Source organism: Myotis nattereri (genome assembly GCF_964212035.1).
Source record: "Myotis nattereri genome assembly, chromosome: Y".
NCBI classification, from domain to species: domain Eukaryota; kingdom Metazoa; phylum Chordata; class Mammalia; order Chiroptera; family Vespertilionidae; genus Myotis; species Myotis nattereri.
Window position 1 is genome coordinate 2,123,526 of NC_138094.1, and position 19,940 is coordinate 2,143,465.

General features: G+C 53.8%; 1 protein-coding gene across 3 annotated transcripts in view; it reads left to right on the forward strand.

Annotated features, from left to right (window-relative positions):
- LOC308512216 (steryl-sulfatase-like) overlaps positions 1-19,940 on the forward strand; it is a 226,934-nt gene that overhangs the window by 25,299 nt on the left and 181,695 nt on the right. For all 3 annotated transcript variants that reach the window (XM_081082014.1, XM_081082013.1, XM_081082012.1), the window contains exons 2-6: positions 5,068-5,208; positions 7,442-7,563; positions 7,693-7,815; positions 11,072-11,495; positions 17,040-17,176. In XM_081082014.1, the coding sequence (XP_080938140.1) occupies positions 5,068-5,208; positions 7,442-7,563; positions 7,693-7,815; positions 11,072-11,495; positions 17,040-17,176 (947 nt within the window). The remainder of the gene's footprint in view (positions 1-5,067; positions 5,209-7,441; positions 7,564-7,692; positions 7,816-11,071; positions 11,496-17,039; positions 17,177-19,940) is intronic.

A 19,940-nucleotide genomic window follows, 5' to 3' on the forward strand; every position in this document is an offset into this window, starting at 1 on the left:
GCGCGTCATAGCTACCGGTCGGACGGTCACTTTTTTTTTTTATTGATTTCAGAGAGGGAGAGAGAGAAAGAAACATCCATGATGAGAGAGAATCACGGATCGGCTGCCTCCTGCACGCCCCCTACTGGGGGTCGAGCCTGCAACCCGGGCATGTGCCCTTGACCGGGAATCGAACTGTGACCTCCTGGTTCCTAGGACGGTGCTCAACCCCTGAGCCACGCCGGCCGGCTGGGCAAACTTCTTTAATAAATGCAGAGCCTGTATTCTGTAAATAAAAGGTGTGGGCGACAGAAAGGAAAAGGATTCCGCTCTTTCCCGCCTCACAAGGGCTCGCACCCACGGCCACGGGGCCGGAGTCTTGCCAGGCGAGGTCGGGGTGCAGGCACAGTGGGGGGAGCCTGCCCAGCGGGTGTGTCCTCCAGACGGCGGGAGGGAATCGGACAGGAAAAGCCACGCGGGGAGACGGATTGCGGTTTCAAATGCCAGCTCCCGGGGGAGCGACAGCGTTAGTGGGACACGGACGGACCGAGGGCATGGTCGCTGGGAGCGTCACGCCAATAAAGCGAGGTCTACGTTTACAGGAATCTATACGACATTTCCCTCTAATGTCATGTTCCCTGCGAACGCTCTTTACCGGGTGGGGTTATACTTTGTGTTATAAACGATGGATGTAGACATTAATACATGGTTTGGGGGCATCTGTTAGGTTTCGTCTAAATGTCAGTGTCTGGCCCGGCCGGCCAGCGTGGCTCAGTGATTGAGCGTCGACCTGTGAACCAGGAGGCCAGGGTTCGATTCCCGGTCAAGGGCACAGGCCCGGGTTGCAGGCTCCATCCCCAGTAGGGGGCGTGCAGGAGGCAGCCGATCCATGATTCTCTCTCATCATTGGTGTTCCCGTCTCTCTCTCCCTCTCCCTTCCTCTCTGAAATCAATAAAAATATATTTAAAAAATTGAAAAAAAAACATATCCGTGGATGAGGATTTAAAAAACAAGTTTTCTTTGTTAATATTCCTAAATTCATGTCACTGATTCAATTATAGTTGGTAGTAGAGGCCTGGTGCACGGATTCATTCACCGGTGGGGTCCCTCGGCCTGGCCTGCAGGGATGGGGCCGAAACCGGCTCTCCGACATCCCCCGAGGGGTCCCGGATTGCAAGAGGGCGCAGGCCAGGCCGAGGGACCCCACCAGTGCCGGACCCCAGCAGCAAGCTAACCTACCGGTAGGAGCGTCTGCCCCCTGGTGGTCAGTGCACGTCATAGCGACTGATCAAACGGTTGACTCTCTGCCCCCTGGTGGTCAGTGCACGTCATAGCGACTGATCAAACGGTTGACTCTCTGCCCCCTGGTGGTCAGTGCACGTCATAGCGACTGATCAAACGGTTGACTCTCTGCCCCCTGGTGGTCAGTGCACGTCATAGCGACTGATCAAACGGTTGACTGTCTGCCCCCTGGGGGTCAGTGCACATCATAGCGACTGATCAAACGCTTGACTGTCTGCCCCCTGGGGGTCAGTGCACGTCATAGCGACTGATCAAACGCTTGACTGCCCCCTGGGGGTCAGTGCACGTCATAGCGAGTGGTTGAGTGGCCTTAGCATATCATTAGCATACTACGCTTCGATTGGTTGAACAGCCGACTGGTCGACCTGACACTTAGCATATTAGGCTGTTCTTTTCTTATATACGATGCTTTTATTGATGTCAGAGAGGAAGAGAGACGGGGAGGGGGACAGAAACATCCATGATGATGAGAGAGAATCATGGACTGGCCGCCTCCTGCGCGCCCCCTACTGGGGATGGAGCCCGCAACCCGGGCCTGTGCCCTTGACCAGGAATCGAACCCTGACCTCCGGGTTCCTAGGTCGGAGCACAACCACTGAGCCACACTGGCCGGGCAGACGGTTTTTTTTTTTTCCTTTATGAGTTTAAAGCAGGACGTGTATGGGAATTTCATTTGCCCTCCGTCGCTTGAATTGAACAAAAGCTGCGTGTTTTTTTTTCTCCCTAAACAAAAATGCGGTTTGCAGTGCGGGTTTCGCCCTGTTCTCAATGAACCCTTTTGCCATTGACCCCACAGACCAGTGGGTTCTCAACCTTCCGGCCCTTTCAGTACAGTTCCTCATGTTGTGGGGACCCCCCACCATGCACTTATTTTCGTTGCTACTGCATCTCTGCAATGTTGCTACCGTGATGAATCGTCATGGAAATATCTGATAGGCAGGATGGTCTCAGGTGACCCCTTTGGAAAGGGTCGTTCGACCGCCAAAGGGGTGGCGACCCACAGGTTGAGAACGGCTGCTATAGGCCCACAGCATCACCCCGGCCGCGGTGGGAATTTTCCTGTGATGAACGCGCGCTCATGTAATTACGTCTCCGGTGATGAAAATGCCCTTTTTGCCTCGCGCTCCTTCCTTCATTGCATGTCTATTTCGGGAACGGCAGCTTTCTCGGAATAGCGTCTCGTCTTGCCTTTGGGCCTGATGGGCCTCGTTACGAAAAGTAATTTAGTTTTTTAAGGGGGGAGGGGAGGGGGAGGGTATTGTTTATCTGAAGTTAATGTGCCGTGGGTTGGACGGCTGGGGGCGCGTTTCGTGGGGTGGGCAGGTGCTCGTAAAGGGTGTCCCAAAATTCACGCTCCTGGGGTCCGACCCCAGCAGGTCCAGGGATCCCCAAAGGTGAGGACGGAGTCGGCGAAGAAGGGATGACACAGAGGCAGCGTTCAGTTGATCAGCATGGTTGGGTTCTCTTGCCTGGTTCTATTGCCAGGTTCTCTCGCTAGGTTCTGTCTCTAGGTTCTGTAGCCAGGTTCTGTCCAGGATCTTTTGCCATGTTCTCTCCAGCGAAGTTCTTCTGTCTCTAGGTTCTGTGTCTAGGTTCTGTGTCCTGTTGTCTTGTTACATCTGTATTTATACCAGTTGATTCAATCCTATCAATCTCTATTCCAAAGGTTAGGGCGTTTCTTATCTCCATTCCAGGGAGTAAAGATTATGTAGCTTAAGCATGATTGTTCGTAGTTAAAGTGATTAATTACCCGCCTGGCACTTAGTTAAGGGGTTTTATTCCCTCCCTGACTTCAGGGGAAAATCCCTACCTGGGGAAACAACCCTTCTCAGAGAGGTGACCTTGGTTAAAACACATAGCGCTAAGATGGGGAGCAAACATATTAAGAACAGGATGCCATATATGCCAGGTCCCTTGAAACAGCAGGCATGGACCGGCTCCCGGCACACGCAAGATTTGAATTCTATGTGAGCATTAACAACAACGGCAACAAAAATAAAAGCCTGATTGGACTTGGCTTATTGAGTCAGATTCTAATATCTGTTGCCCTTTGATGTCAATCCCTTCGATTCGATGAGCATCACCAAGTACCAATGACGGCCCAGGAGCAGGGACAAGGAAGACCAATGGAGACCGCGGCTTTGCGTCTGTGCCAGCAAAGCCGGGGAGGCCATGGACCCGATGTGCTGTTCCGTCCATAAACCCTAGACTGTGTCCTTTATGAATCAATAAAAAATTTACAATTTTTAATTACAAACCCATGTTTTCTATCAAAATTACTTCTTGCGTGAATTTTGGGACACCCTTCATAAACGAACGCTGTTTCCGCCGTTTGAAACGCATCCCTGAACACCTTGCAGAAGCCACGCCTGGGGGCGCAGGTGAGGTCTGGCCGCCTGAGACGGGGATTTAATTCACAGGCCGTGGGATTCCGGGCGGCGTGGAGAAAAAATCGTTCACGTTCGAGCGCTGTTCTTAATTGGGCTCGAGGGCACCCCCCACCCCAGGCCTCCTCATGCCAACGCCAGGCCCGTCTGGGGGACAATGAATGGCCGGCCGTTGCCGGGGCGACTGGGAAACTAATAGAGCCATCCATCATGATTCAGGGGCCTTCGCCCTCCTGGGCGTCACTTCGGCGTCGATATTCTGGTGCTGGTCCCAGCCTCTCACCAGGAAGCACAGGCGCTTGGGATGCGTTTTTCCAGGGTCCTCCCCGACAGGCACGAGGGGACCCCACTGACGGTGAAGATGGGGCGTGGAGAGGACCCGTCACCTTAAGCGGCAGGCGTTATTTTTATTGATTTCTGAGAGGAAGGGACGGGGGAGGAGAGAGACATCAGTGATGAGAGAGAATCATGGACGGGCCGCCTCCTGCACGCCCCCTGCTGGGGATCGAGCCCGCAACCCGGGCATGTGCCCTGGACCGGGAATCGCACCCGGGACCTCCTGGTTTCTAGGTCGATGCTCAGCCATTGAGCCACACCAGCTGGTCAGGGTGAGGAATTTGTAATTTTTTTAATATGTTCTTACTGATTTTTAGAGAGAAAGGGGAAGAAAGAGAGAAACATCCATGTTGAGAGAGAATCATGGATCGGCCGCCTCCTGCACGCCCCCTACTGGGGATCGAGCCCGCAACCCGGTCATGTGCCTTTGACCAGGATTCGAACCCAGGACCCTTCAGTCTGCAGGCCGATGCTCTATCCACTGAGCCAAACCAGCCAGGGCTTAAATATGTCTTTATTGATCTCAGAGAGGAAGAGAGAGGGAGGGAGAGAGAGAGAGAGAAACATCCATGATGAGAATCATGAATCGGCCGCGTCCTGCACGCCCCCTACTGGGGATCGAGCCCACAACCCGGGCCTGTGCCCTGACCGAGCCGTGACCTCCACCACTGAGCCACACCAGCCAGATGGGCCACGTGATCTCCATGACACACTTGTCCCCCCCGGGGTCGCCGCAGGGAACGTTTAGCTAACGGCTGGGCCCACCTTCCATCGCGAGACGGCGGGAGGCGGCCCTGTCTTCGTTTCTCCCATCAGAACCCGCGTTCTGGCCCAGGGTGTGCCCTCGACGGCCCCGCTGTCCGAGGAGGAGGAGAGGATTTGCTTGGAAAGAGACGCACGGGGGCGGGGAGGGGGGGGGGTGGAGAGGACGCATGCCTTCGCTGTCGCCGGGGACGGTGTCCTCTCTGAAACCTGGGGGGGCGGGGTGGGCGGTCCGGGAGTGGCCGGCGAAGGGTCCCACCCCGGCCGCGTGCCTCACGGCTCCTCCCCTTCACGTTGCAGGACGATGAGGCGCCTGCTGCTCCTGCTGCTGGGCCTGTGGGAGGCCCAGAGCCGTGCGCCCTCCAAGCCCAACTTTGTCCTGATCGTGGCGGACGACCTGGGCATCGGCGACCCCGGCTGCTACGGAAACAAGACCCTCAGGTAGGGCGCGTGTCGAGGCTGTCGTTCCGGTGACGGACACACACTGGGGGAGCAGCGAGCGCGTGGAAACGCTGAAAGCCCGCCCGTGGCATGCCGTGTGGCTGCCCGTGGATCCCGTGTGTCTACGCATGGATCCCTGTGTGACTGCGCGTGGATCCCGTGTGGCTGTGTGTGGATCCCGTGTGACTGCACGTGGATCCCCCATATGACTGTGCATGGATCCCATGTGACTGTGTGTGGTTCCCCCGTGTGACTGCGTGTGGTTCCCCCGTGTGACTGCGTGGATCCCGTGTGACTGCACTTGGATCCACCGTGTGACCGTGCGTGGTTCCCGTGTGACTGCGCGTGCATCCCCGTGACTGTGTGTGGTTTCTGTGTGGCTGCGCATGCATCCCTGTGTGACTGCGTGTGGATCCCGTGTGACTGCGTGTGTATCCCGTGTGATTGCACGTGGATCCCCCGTGTGCATGGATCCCGTGTGACTGCACGTGGCTCTCCCGTGTGACTGTGCATGGATCCTGTGTGACTGCACTTGGATCCCCCGTGTGACTGTGTGTGGTTCCCATGTGACTGCGTGTGCATCCCCCGTGTGACTGTGTGTGGTTCCCGTGTGACTGCGCGTGCATCCCCGTGTGACTGTGCATGGATCCCACGTGACTGCATGTGGATCCCTTGTGACTGTGTGTGGATCCCGTGTGACTGCACATGGATCCCCGTATGACTGTGCATGGATCCCGTGTGACTGCACGTGGATCCCCCGTGTGACTGTGCGTGGTTCACATGTGACTGCACGTGCATCCCCGTGTGACTGTGCGTGGATCCCATGTGACTGCATGTGGATCCCGTGTGACTGCATGTGGATCCCCTATGTGACTGTGCATGGATCCCGTGTGACTGCACATGGATCCCCCGTGTGACTGTGCATGGATCCCGTGTGACTGCACATGGATCCCCTGTGTGACTGTGCGTGGTTCCCGTGTGACCGCGTGTCGATCCCACATGACCGCACGTGGATCCGTGCAGATACGGGCGTTAGGAAGCAGGCGTGGCGGTGTCGTCCGTGGGACACACAGAGGCAGGGCGGACTGGTTAGGGGCGTCCTCTCCGCTCTGGTTGGAAGAGCAGCGTGAAGCGTCTCCACGTTTTCTCTTTGGGGGCACGGAGGTAACTGGGGGCCGTGGCTGGGGACGGGGTGAGGCCTGGAGCGTCTCCCTCCCACTCCTCACAGTGGCTCGTGTCCTTTTATTTTTTAAACATATTTCTTACTGATTTCAGAGAGGGCGGGAGAGGGAGAGAGAGAGAGACACCAGTGACGAGAGAATCGTGGCTCGGCTGCCTCCTGCGCGCCCCACACTGGGGATCGAGCCCGCACCCGGAATCGAGCCGTGACCTCTTGGTTCATAGGTCAACCCTCGCTCGACCCCCGAGCCACGCCGGCCGGGCCCGCAGCTCATTTTCCAGACTCGCTCCTGTGTTGTCAACCAGGGCTGACGCCCTGGCTGGTGTGGCTCAGTGGATAGAGCGTCGGCCTGCGGACCGAAGGGTCCCGGGTTCGATTCCGGTTGAGGGCATGTGCCCGGGCTGCGGGCTCCTTCCCGGCCCGGGGCATGGTCAGGGGGCACGTGCAGGAAGTAACCCCTCAATGCGTCTCTCTCAGATGGATATTCTCTCTCTGTCTTTCCCTCTCCCTTCCTCTCTCTCTGAAAACCGATGGGGAAGTATCCTTGGGTGGGGGTGACAATAAACAAATAAACGAGTAAATAAACCAGGACCATCCGCGCCTCCGTCTCCGCTAAAGGGTTGTCAAGTCAGACGCTGTCACGTCTAGGAGACTGCGGCGTCCCCGTGAAATCCGACACGAACCCACACGTCAGCTTCTGGGGCCTGTGGGGCCCCTGAACAAGCCAGTCCGGGTCCGTTGGGCCCACACCTGGTTCTGTTCTTTTCTTTGATTCCAGAGAGGAAGGGAGACGGGGAGAGAGAGAGAGAAACAACCACGATGAGAGAGAATCGCGGACCGGCTGCCTCCTGCACGCCCCCTGCTGGGGATGGAGCCTGCAACCCGGGCACGTGCCCTTGGCCGGGAATCGAACCCGGGACCCTTCCGGCCGTAGGTCGATGCTCGACCGCGGAGCCACGCCGGCTGGGCGGGAGGTGACGCCTCATGTCCAGCCGCGGAGAGCGCGGCGTTTCCAAAGGCATCGCGAATAGTAACGTGGCTCTTGTGTCCCAGGACCCCCAACATCGACAGGTTGGCCGAAGAGGGAGTGAAACTCACGCAGCACCTGGCGGCCTCGCCCCTGTGCACCCCGAGTCGGGCAGCCTTCATGACCGGCCGGTACCCCGTCCGATCAGGTAGCCCCCTGGCTGGGTCCCTGGCCCGTCCTCTCCTCTCCTCTCCTCTCCTCGGGGCACCCTCCCAGCCTCTGTCGTCAGGGTTGCCCCCCCGCCCCCCATCCTAACGGCTGGTTTCTCCTGCCCCAGGAATGGCGTCTCAGACGCGAATCGGCGTCTTCCTCTTCTCGGCCTCCTCGGGGGGACTTCCCAGCACTGAGGTCACGTTCGCCAAACTTCTGAAGGACCAAGGCTACGCCACGGCTCTGATAGGTGTGGGCCGCGGCGGACGGGAGGCCGGGAGCTGGGCGGGTTGAGGGGAAGGGTCGGGGGTGGGGTGGGGTGGGGTAGGAGAGCAGCTTTCTTCGGGTTGACGTTGCTGATACAGTGGGCACAGCTCAAGTAGGGGAGACACGATTTCGGTTCTAATATGTGAATGTGTAGATGTGTGTGGTTATGTGGATGCCTGGATGAATAGATGGATAGATGGGAGATAGATGGATAGGTGGGTGGATGGATGGATGGATGAATGGAGATAGATAGATGATAGATAGGTAGATGATGATAGATAGATAGATAGATAGATAGATAATGATAGGCACTCAGAAAGATGGACAGATAGATGTATGGGTAGATAGAAAGATAGATGAAACAGACAAGGATATATAAATCAGTAGATGAAATGGATGACGGATCAATGGGTGGATGGATGGATGGATGGATGGATGGATGGAGATAGATAGATAATAGATAGATAATGATAGGCACTCAGAAAGATGGATGGACGGATGGATGGGTAGATGGAAAGATAAATGAGATCAAGGCAAGGATATATAAATCAGTAGATGAAATGGATGACGGATCAATGGGTGGATGGATGGATGGACGCATGGATAGATATAGATGGATAACGATAGGCACTCAGAAAGATGGATGGACAGATAGATGTTTGGGTAGATGGAAAGGTAGATGAGTTAGAGACAAGGATATATAAATCAGTAGATGAAATGGATGAGAGATGGACGGATGGATGGATGGATAGATACAGATAGATAGATAATGATAGGCACTCAGAAAGATGGATGGACAGATGGATGGATGGGTAGATGGAAAGATAGATGAGATAGAGACAAGGATATATAAATCAGTAGATGACATGGATGACGGATAGACAGATGGATGGAAGGATGGATGGATGGACGGACAGGTAGATGGAAAGATTGATGAAATAAGTAATAGAGACAGACAAAAGTAGGTAGGCCAGCAGATGGAATGGATGATGGATGGATGCATTCATGGATGGATGGACAGATAGAAACATGCATGAGATATGTAAGAGACAGACAAGGGTAGATAAAACAGGAGGTGGGATGGATGTGAATGGATGGATGGAAAGATTGATGAGAGAGATGAGAGAGACAAGGATATATAGATCAAAGGATGAAATGGATGATGAATAGATGGATGGATGGACGGACGGACGGACGGACAGATGTGTAGACGGAAACGTACATGAGGTAAGTAATAGAGACGGGCAAGAGTAGGTAGACCAGTGGGTGGAGTGGATGGATGGAAGGGTGGATGGACAGATGGGCAGATGTGTCGATGGAAGGATACATGAGATAAGAGACAAGAATAGATAAAACAGGAGATGGAATGGATGATGAATGAATGGATGGGTGGATGGGTGGATGGATGGATGGATGGATGGATGGATGGATGGATTGATGAGAGAGATGAGAGAGACAAAGGTATATAGATCAAAAGATGAAATGGATGATGAATAGATGGATGGACGGATGTGTAGATGGAAACATATATGAGGTAAGTAATAGAGACGGACAAGAGTAGGTAGACCAGTAAATGGAATGGATGATGGATGGATGGATGGATGGATGGATGGATGGATAGATGGACAGAAGGAAAGCTACATGAGATAAGTAATAAAAGCAGACAAGAATAAATAGATCAATAGATGAAATGGATGGATGGATGGATGGATGGATGTATAGACGGATAGATGGAAAGATAGATGACAAGAATAGATAGATCAGTTGATGAAATGGATGGGTGAATGGATGCATAGATGGATGGATGGATGGATGGATGGACGGACGGACAGATGGAAAGACACATGGGATCAGTAATAGAGACAGACAAGAGTTGAACAGTAGATGGAGTGGATGGTGGCTAGATGGATGGATGAGATCGACGGATGGAACAGATGGTCGATAACAGATACACACACGGAGCATACAAAGCCACAGACGCACACCCTGCCATGGCTAAGTATTTTCATTTTCACTTTTTAATACTAAAACTGCCCCCTTATTGGCCTCCGTCGATACTCCCATATCGATTTTATCCCATGGAGACGAACGGTGCCTTCTCCCCTTTCCCGTGACACGCGTGTGTCCAGAGGACGGTCATCAGATGAATCCTAGAAAATCTCATTGTGAAAAATGAGCATTGTCATTCCTGACACGCGTTGTCGTAAAACCATCATCTTGTGTGTGTGTGTGTGTGTGTGTGTGTGAGGCCCTCATTAATTTAGTGGCATAATTAACATTTTATAAGAAATGTTCATAGGTACTTAAAATAATGGCCGAGTTATGAGTATGATTTCATATTGCCTCTGGGGCGGTTTTTTTTTTTTTTTAGAAAAGATTCAAGTCAGTTCCAAGACTTTAATTTCAAGGAAGCCTGTCTCAAAACAAAACAAAACATCCATCTCAAAAAAAACACACGTTTTTTCCTATTTAGTTACATCTCAAGCACATGAAATACGTTAGTGTTTGGTGTGTGTTTTTTAAAATATATTTTTATTGATTTCAGAGCGGAAGGGAGAGAGAGAGAGAGAAACATCCATGATGAGAGAGAATCACGCATCGGCTGCCTCCTGCGCGCCCCCTACTGGGGATCGAGCCTGCAACCCGGGCGTGTGCCCTTGATTGGAATCGAACCCAGGACCCTTCAGTCCGCAGGCCGGTGCTCTATCCACCAGCTAGGGCTAAATATGTTAGGTTTTTGCCTTTTGTTTTGTTTTAGTTCTGCCCCCACCCCCTTTCCCCAGCCAGTAAATTACTTCTTGTTTTCTGGTAGAGCGAGTGAATACCCTAGTGTTTGTGGAAAAGGAAGCAAAAAAAAAAAAGCCTATAGGGTCCCAGGAAATAGGACGTTGGCTAATAAATAGGCAGAAAGCGCCCGACCGGCGTGGCTCCCTGGTTGAGCGCCGACCTGTGAACCAGGAGGCCAGGGTTCGATTCCCGGTCAAGGGCACAGGCCCGGGTTGCGGGCTCCATCCCCAGTGTAGGGGGCGTGCAGGAGGCGGCCGGTCCATGATTCTCTCTCCTCATCGATGTTTCTCTCTCTCTCCCCCTCCCTTCCTCTCTGACATCAACACAACATATATTTTAAAAAATAAACCAATAGAAAACAGGCAGACAGATCCCCCTCTTCCGTGGGTGGGAAGCCGAGCCTGGTGTCTCCGGGGCCCAGTCACATCCCCCTCCCCCGTTCGTGTCCTCAGGGAAGTGGCACCTGGGCACCCACTGCCACAACAACACGGACTTCTGCCACCACCCGTCCAGCCACGGCTTCGACTACTTCCACGGGCTGCCCGTCACCAACCTGCGGGACTGCAAGCCGGGCGCGGGCAGCGTCTTCACCCAGGCCTTCCGCGCGCTGGTGCTGGCGCCCCTGCAGGCGCTGGCCCTGGCGCTGGTCACGCTGGGCGCGCTGCGCTGGCTGGGGCTGCTGCCGGTGCCCGGCGCGGTCTTCCTCGTCCTGCTGCTGCTGGCCGCCGCCCTGCTGGGCCTCCTGCTCTGCTTCCTGCACTTCTTCCGGCCCCTCAACTGCTTCCTCATGCGGGGCCGGGCCGTCAGCCAGCAGCCCCTGTCCTACGACAACCTCACCCAGCGGCTCTCGGCCGACGCCGCCCGCTTCATCCGACGGTGGGTGCCGCGTCCCGTGTCCCGCGTCCCGGCGGCCGGCCCCAGCCCCGCCGTGCCCCGGGAGCTCGGCTCGGGTTTCTCCACGGAGGGGGGCAGACCCGGGAGGTCCCCCAGCCCGATTGCCCCCGGGCCCATGGCCACCCAAGACCCATGGCCCCCCAGACCCATGGCTCCCCAGTCTCATGGCTCCCCAGACCCATGGCCCCCCAGACCCATGGCCCCCCAGACCCATAGCTCCCCAGACCCAAGGCTCCCCAGCCCTATGACCCTTCCAGTTCTATGGCCCCCCAGACCCATGACACCCCCAGCCCTATGGCTCCCCAGTCCCATGACACCCCCCCATCCCTATGGCCCCCCAGGCCCATGGCCCCCCCAGTCCTATGGCTCCCCAGTCCCATGACCCTTCCAGTTCTATGGCCCCCCAGACCCATGACACCCCCAGCCCCATGGCTCCCCAGTCCCATGACACACCCCCAGTCCCATGGCCCTACCCCAGTGATGGCGAACCTTTTGAGCTCGGCGTGTCAGCATTTTAAAAAACCCTCACTTAACTCTGGTGCTGTGTCACCTATAGACATTTTTTGATCTTTGCAACCAGAGTAAAACAAAGACTTATATTTTTGATATTTATTTTATATATTTAAATGCCATTTAACCAAGAAAAATCAACCACAAAAATGAGTTCGCGTGTCACCGCTGACACGTGTGTCATAGGTTCGCCATCACTGACCTACCCAGTTGGAGTGTCTGCCCCCTGGTGGTCAGTGCACGTCACAGCGAGCGGTTGAGTGGCCTGAGCACATCATTAGCATATCATTAGCATATCATTAGCATATCACGCTTTGATTGGTTAATGGACGACCGGACCCTTAGCACATTAGGCTTTTACTGTACAGGATTCTAGCTCTGACACTAAACGAACGCCCCGACCCCAGCGGAGGTCCCGGTGTCTGCCCGTTGACAAACCCCTTCCCTCGTCAGACCCCTTAACTGTATTTTATAAGCCAGACGCAGCCGTGCGGAGGCAGAAAGGGGCCCCGAGGATTGCAAGCCTGTCGCGGGAAGCCGGCCCGGCCGTCAGCTGTTGGGCACGTGGGTCTGTGACACATGGTCCCATCCGTCTGCGTCCGCCAGCCGCCCGCCAGAGTGCGGGGCAGGTGATGAATAAACGCCTGTGATGGACTGACAGGCCTTAGGAACAAGACTGGGTTTCCAGGGCGATCCATGCTTTTGGGGTTTGTTTTTTTTGTGTGTGTGTGTGTGTGTGTGTGTTTTTTAAAAAAATGTGTTTGTATTGATTTTTAAAGAGAGAGAGGGCGAGAGAGAAATATCAACGAGGAGAGAGAATGATGGATTGGCTGCCTCCTGCTCGCCCCCGACTGGGGATCGAGGGTATAACTGGGGCATGACCGGAATTGAACCGGTGACCTCCTGGTCGCTGGACTGATGCTCAAACACTGAGCCAAATCCAGCTGGGCATGTGTTTTGTGTTGGTTTTTTTAAAAAATATATTTTATTGATTTTTTACAGAGAGGAAGGGAGAGGGATAGAGAGAGTTAGAAACATCGATGAGAGAGAAGCATCGATTGGCTGCCTCCTGCACGCCCCCTACTGGGGATGTGCCCGCAACCCAGGTCCATGCCCTTGACAGGAATCGAACCCGGGACCCTTCAGTCCGCAGGCTGACGCGCTATCCACTGAGCCACACCGGCCAGGGCGGATGTAAATCTTTTCTGTTCCAAGATTGAAATGGTGGCAGGTTGCTGGAACGCTGGGAGCTTCCTTCTGTGTTTTTGGGGTGTTTTTTTTTGTGTGTGTGTCTTTTATTTATTTTTATTTTTTTAACAAATAGCGGGAACGCACGCAACAGCCGAAAGTTCGTTCTTTCCTCACGGGCGTGCAAGACAGAGGCAACACATTTCCCAAAGAGCTGTTGACTGGAGTGCGCCAGCTCCTAAAGAAAAAAAAAAAAAAAAGGAGTGAAGCTGTGATGGTCACATCTGCCACCCACCAGCTGGCTGCGTGGCCTTGAGTTTTCAAGGTCGATGAGGAGAGAGAGAGAGGGGAGACCTAGGCCCCTTGGGAGTCTGGTGGACAGAGAAATGGCCCCTCCTACCCTCTCGACAGCAGATGACTCAGCGAGGATTCCTTCTCCCAAGAGCCCGCTGTCAGTCGCACTGCAACAGGGGGGTGGGTGGGGGGGGGGTACAGGGCAGCCAAGGTTGTGTCGGTCTAGCCCACGTCGAGCGTACCTCTGTTTCTGGAGGCTTCCGTGGTTTTGATCCCTGGGCACTTTTTTTTCGTACATTTTCAAGTTGTTTTCTATTTTATTTATTTATTTATTGGTGTGATTTTTTTTTTTTTTTTTTTGTCCATCCTCACCCAAGGATATTTTCCCATTGATTTTTTATTATTATTATTGATTAAGGTATTACAAATGTGTGGTTACCCCCCCCCCCATTGCCCCCACACCCCGCCCCCAATCCTGCCGTCACCCTCACCCTCTGTTGTCTGCGTCCGTTGGTTATGCTTATATCCATTGATTGTTTTAAAAAACATATTTCTTTATTGATTTTAGAGAGGAAGGGAAGAGAGAGATAGAAACATCCATGATGAGAGAGAATCATGGATCGGCTGCCTCCTGGACGCCCCCCACTGGGGATCGAGCCTGCAACCCAGGTACGTGCCCTTGGCCGGAATCGAACCTGGGACCCTTCAGTCTGCAGGCTGACGCTCTATCCACTGAGCCACACCGGCCAGGGCTCCATTGATTTTTTTTTAGAGAGAGCAGAAGGAAGGGGGAGAGAAGGAGAGAGGGCTGCATCAATGACATTGATCGATTGCCTCCTCCCATGTGCCCCAACCAGGGCCGGGCATCAAGCCTGCGACCGAGGTACGTGCCCTTGACCGGAATCGAACCCAGAGACCTTTAGTCCACAGGCCAACGCTCCATCCACTGAGCCAAACTGGGTCAGGCTGTTTTTTTTTATTATTATTACTATTGATTTCAGAGAGGAAGGGATAGAGAGAGAGAAACATCCATGATGAGAGAGAATCATGGATTGGCTGCCTCCTGCACGCCCCCCACTGGGGATGGAGCCTGTAACCCGGGCCTGTGCCCTGACCGGGAATCGAACCCTGACCTCCTGGTTCATAGGTCGATGCCCAACCACTGAGCCACGCCAGCCGGATTCAAGTTTTGTTTTTTTTATATAAAACCTATTTACTCTGCTGTAACCGGTGTGGCTCAGTGGATAGAGCGTCGGCCTGCAGACCAAAGGGTCCCGGGTTCGATTCCGGTCAAGGGCACGTGCCTGTGTTACAGGCTCCTCCCCGGCCCGGGCCCTGGTCGGGGCTGTGTGTGCAGGAGGCAACCCATCGATGTGTTTCTCTCTCATCCATGTTTCTCTGTCTCTCCCTCTCCCACTCTCTCTAAAAACCAATGGGAAAATATCCTCGGGGGAGGATGAAAAAATAAATAAATAAACAATCAAATAAATAAAATGAATGCATGAATAAACAAATAAATAAAGTGATAAAAAATAGAAAACCTATCCACTCTGGGTTGACACCTAGGACCTTAGCTGGCGTCTGTGATGTCGTGGAGATGATAGAAAAAGAATCCCCTTCGCAGGGGCGTTTTTACAATGAGGGCGTTGAGAATGGCCTCGTCCCTCCGGCCAGGATTTTCCCGACATTCCCAGACAAAGTCACATTCCGTGGCTCTGACTGAACTAAGTGGTGTGTCTTAGCCTCCACTCCCCCGCTCTCACTCTGCTCAGCCGGGCATGGCACTGACTTGGGCTCCGTGGTTTGCTCATTGCGCCCACCTTTTCATTTATCTCTGTGATGCTCACCTCGGTCATGTGATCCTGCCAATCATGCTGCTTGCTTCCTCTTTCTGCATCTTTTTGGTCCCCTCCCCCCCCCAGGTGGTTGGCACGGCCCTAGCTCTGCCTTCGCAGCACATCTATCAGCCTCATCTTGTATTTCCTGCCGTGACCATATATGTGCTTGGAAGATGGACTTTTTCAGCTGCTTTTATCTTTTTTTTTATTTATTCCGCCTTAACTTCGAATCTAAAAATAAACGGGACATGAGACGAGCGTGAGATTGTACCCACGCATCATGCATAATGTAGCTGTCTATTTAGGGTCGAGTACATATGTCATTGCATGTTCATTTGGGGGAGTCTGAGCTGGGGTTTTGGTTTTGTTTTAGGTCCGTAATCTGCGTTTTGAGAAGAAGGTACTATAGTGTTTCCCGGGGTGAATAAACTTCCCCCAGAATAAGTAGTGTGGAGGCCTCATGGTCCACCCTGTGTGGCCAAAGTCCATGACATCCCATGGCTTACTCTCAGCTCCTCCACGCTGTTCAAAGACTTCTCCTCTTAGAAATTACCAACGGGATGCCTGGGTCCATATTATATTTTTAAAATACTTATTTGTTTACTTACTAGAGGCCCGGTGCATGAAATCTGGGCACAGGAGGGAGGTGTCCCTCAGCCCAACCTGCATGCTCTCCAATCTGGGACCCCTGAGGGGATGTCCGACTGCCGGTTTAGGCCCGATCCCTGCAGACCACTGGCTCCTAACCGCTCGCCTGCCTGCCTGCCTGCCTGATCACCCCTAACCGCCTCTGCTTGCCGGCCTGATCGTCCCCTAACTGCCCCCCTGCTGGCCTGGTTGCCCCATAACTGCTCCCCTGCTGACCTGGTCACCCCTAACTGCCTCTGCTTCAGCCCCCGCCCACTGTGGCTTTGTCCGGAAGGACGTGCGGAAGGATGTCCATAAGACATCCAGTCTAATTAGCATAATTACCTTTTATTAGTATAGATTTGTTTGTTTGTTTTAGAGAGAGAGGAAGAGAGAGGGATAGAAACATGGATGAGAATCATCCGATAGGCTGCCTCCTGCACGCCTCCTAGTGGGGGTCGAGTCTGCAACCCAGGCATGTGCCCTGATCAGGAATTGAACCCAGGACTCTTCAGTCCACAGGCCGACGCTCTATCCACTGAGCCACACCAGCCAGGGTCTTGGTGGATATTCTTTCGTTGTTGTTGTTTTTCCATTGATTTGTAGAGAGAGTGGAAGGGAGGGGGAGAGAAGAGAGAAACATTGATGTGATAGGGACACATTGATTGGTTGCCTCCAGCACCCACCCTGACCGGGGCTGGCCCAGGTTCGAACCTGCAATTGAGGCATCTGCCCCTGACTAGAATCGAACCCGGGACCTTCAGTCTGCAGGCCGATGCTCTATCCACTGAGCCAAACTGGCTAAGGTTTGGTGGGTCTCCTTTTAAAAAAAGAAAATTATTGATTTCACAGAGGAAGGGAGAGGGAGAGAGAAATAGAAACATCCACGATGACAGAGAATCATGGACCGGCTGCCTCCTGCACGCCCCCTACTGGGGATTGAGCCTGCAACCCGGGCATGTGCCCTTGACCGGAATCGAACCCGGGACCCTTCAGTCCCCAGGCCATTGCTCTATCCACTGAGCCACACCGGTCAGGGCGGGATTTTTTTATTTGTATTTTCTTGCAGGAATGCGGAGAGGCCCTTCCTGCTCGTCTTCTCCTGTATCCAGGTCCACACTGCCCTGTACGCATCCAAGGACTTTGCCGGGAAGAGCAAGCATGGTGCCTATGGGGACGCGGCTGAGGAGATGGACTGGGGTGTCGGTACGTGAGTCCTTGTCCCCAGTGGGACCTGAAGATGTGGCTACGTCTTTTCCTCCCACCGGCTGAATTCTGTGCGTTTCCACCTGATTCCCGATACCGTTATAGGCAGTAAATGTGCTTCAAAAAATATATATATAAACTAGAGGCCCGGTGCACAAAAATTGTGCACTCGGGGGGGGGGGGTCCCTCAGCCCGGCCTGTGCCCTCTCGCAGTCTGGGACCCCTCGGGGGATGTCCACCTGCTGGCTTAGGCCCACTTCCTGGGGGATTGGGCCTAAGCTGGCAGTCAGACATCCCTCTGGCAGCCGGGAGCCTTCGGGGGATATCCAACTGCTGGCTTAGGCCCGCTCCCCGGGGGATGGGCCTAAGCTGGCAGTCAGACATCCCTCTGGCAGCCCGGGAGCCCTCGGGGGATGTCCAACTGCTGGCTTAGGCCCGCTCCCCGGGGGATGGGCCTAAGCTGGCAGTCAGACATCCCTCTGGCAGCCCGGGAGCCCTTGGGGGATGTCCACTTGCCAGCACGGAGCAGACCTAAGGTGCAGTCAGACATCCTTAGCGCTGCTGAGGAGGCGGGAGAGGCTCCCACCACCACTGCTGTACTGGCAGCCGGCAGCCTGGCTTGTGTCTGAGCAGAGCTCCCCCTGTGGGAGCACACTGACCACCAGGGGGGCAGCTCCTGCATTGAGCGTCTGCCCCCTGGTGGTCAGTGTGTGTCATAGTGACCAGTCATTCCCAGTCGTTCTGCTGTTACCCTTTTATTATATAGGATATACTAGAGGCCTGGTGCACAACATTTGTGCACTGAGGGGGAGGGGGAGGTCCCTCAGCCCGGCCTGCACCCTCTGGCGGTCCGGGAACGCTTGGGGGATGTCCACCTGCCGTGGAGGTGGGAGAGATTTCCGCTATCACTGCTACGCTCGCTAGCCGTGAGCCTGACTTCTGGCTGAGCAGTGCTCCTCCTGTGGGCGCGCACTGACCACCAGGAGGACAGCTCCTGCATTGAGTGTCTGCCCCCTAGTGGTCAGTGCGCGTCATAGCAACCAGTTGTTCCGCCTTTCGGTTGATTTGCATGTTAGTGTTTTATTATATAGGATTATTGATTTCAGGGAGGAAGGGAGAGGGAGAGAGAGACAGAAACATCCATGATGAGAGAGAATAGTGGATCGGCTGCCTCCCGCACGCCCCCTACTGGGGATGGAGCCCACCACCCGGGCATGTGCCCTTGACCGGGAATCGAACCCGTGACCTCCTGGTTCCTAGGTGGAGGCTCAACCACTGAGCCACGCCAGCTGGCCTCTTGTTCCGGCCAGACTGGACTTCTGTCCCGGCTTCTGCCTCTTTCTTTAACTCCCTCTGTGAACTTGGGCCATGTCTTAAATCTCTCGGCCTCCGTCCATCATGTTTCCATGCAGAATTCAGACGAGGCAGGTTCTAAGTTGTTGGGTTTTTGTTTGTTTATTTGTTTTTCCTCTTCACATCCCTGCGATTCTATAAAACAACAGAAATAAGTGCAGATGCTGGATTCCGGGAAAAACAACACCAGAGCCGTCCCCCTAATGAGACGTATAAGAAGAGCCCGTTATGCGTAGGGCTTTTGCGTCTACAGATATAAGCCCGTCTCCTTTCATTTCTTTTAACATGTTGCATGTCAATCAGGGTATAGTTCCTGCTCCTTAGTGATACAATCAGGAGAATATTTTGTCGTGGGAATGGATGGAATAATTCATCTCTCCTTTTAAAAAAAAATATATTTTTATTGACCTCAGAGAGGAAGGGAGAGGAAGAGAGAGAGCTAGAAACATCCATGATGAGAGAGAATCACGGATCAGCTGCCTCCTGCACGCCCCCGAGTGGGGATGGAGCCCGCAACCCGGGCATGTGCCCTTGACTGGGAATGGAACCGTGACCTCCTGGTTCCTAGGTCGACGCTCAACCCCTGAGCCATGCCCGCCGGGCAAGTCTTGCCTCTATTTTGCTTGTTAGTTCCGTTCGGAGAGCAGGTGCCTGATGTTGGCAAGGCCCTACCCAAGATTTTCCTGGAATTTCTAAGCCAGCATGCCCGCCTCTGACGTTTGTGGATAAAGGCCCAGCCATGGGTTTGGGTCAGGTTGCTTTGCGAGGATGTTAAAAGCAGCCGAGACAGATGTGACTCAACATTTATCTTCCTTTGCATCCAGGACAAGGGCTTACAGCTCAGCCTCCTTGTCGCTGCCCCCGGAATACTAACATTGCAGGACCTGCAACGGCAATGCCAGCGTTCGCTCTGCTGTTCTTGTGTTCTTGCAGGATGTAATCTCGGCCCTAAGGCTGTGTATTTCCCTGGGGGTTCTTCGCGTCCATTTCCCGTCTTGAATTTTTCAGACGCTTTTATGCTTGATAAATGGGACCTTCTCTGAAACGCAAGCCTCTCGTGTGAATGTGAAGGGGGCGTTGGAACGCACACGGCTTCAAGGATAGGTGGCGCATGAATCACGATGAAACTTTCGGGGGGATATTGTAGTGACCTCACTGGTGCCTGGCACTGTGCTGTGTTTTGCATGTACTTAAGAGATTTGATGATGATGATGATGATGATGATGATGATAGTGCTGCTATTGATGAAGGTGGAGGTGATGGTGATGATGGTGGTGATGGTGATGGTGATAGTGATGGTGATGGTGATGATTGTGATGATGATGACGGTGATAATGATGGTGGTGGTGGTGGTGATGGTGGTGGTGGTGATAGTGCTGCTGTTGATAAAGATGGAGGTGATGGTGATGGT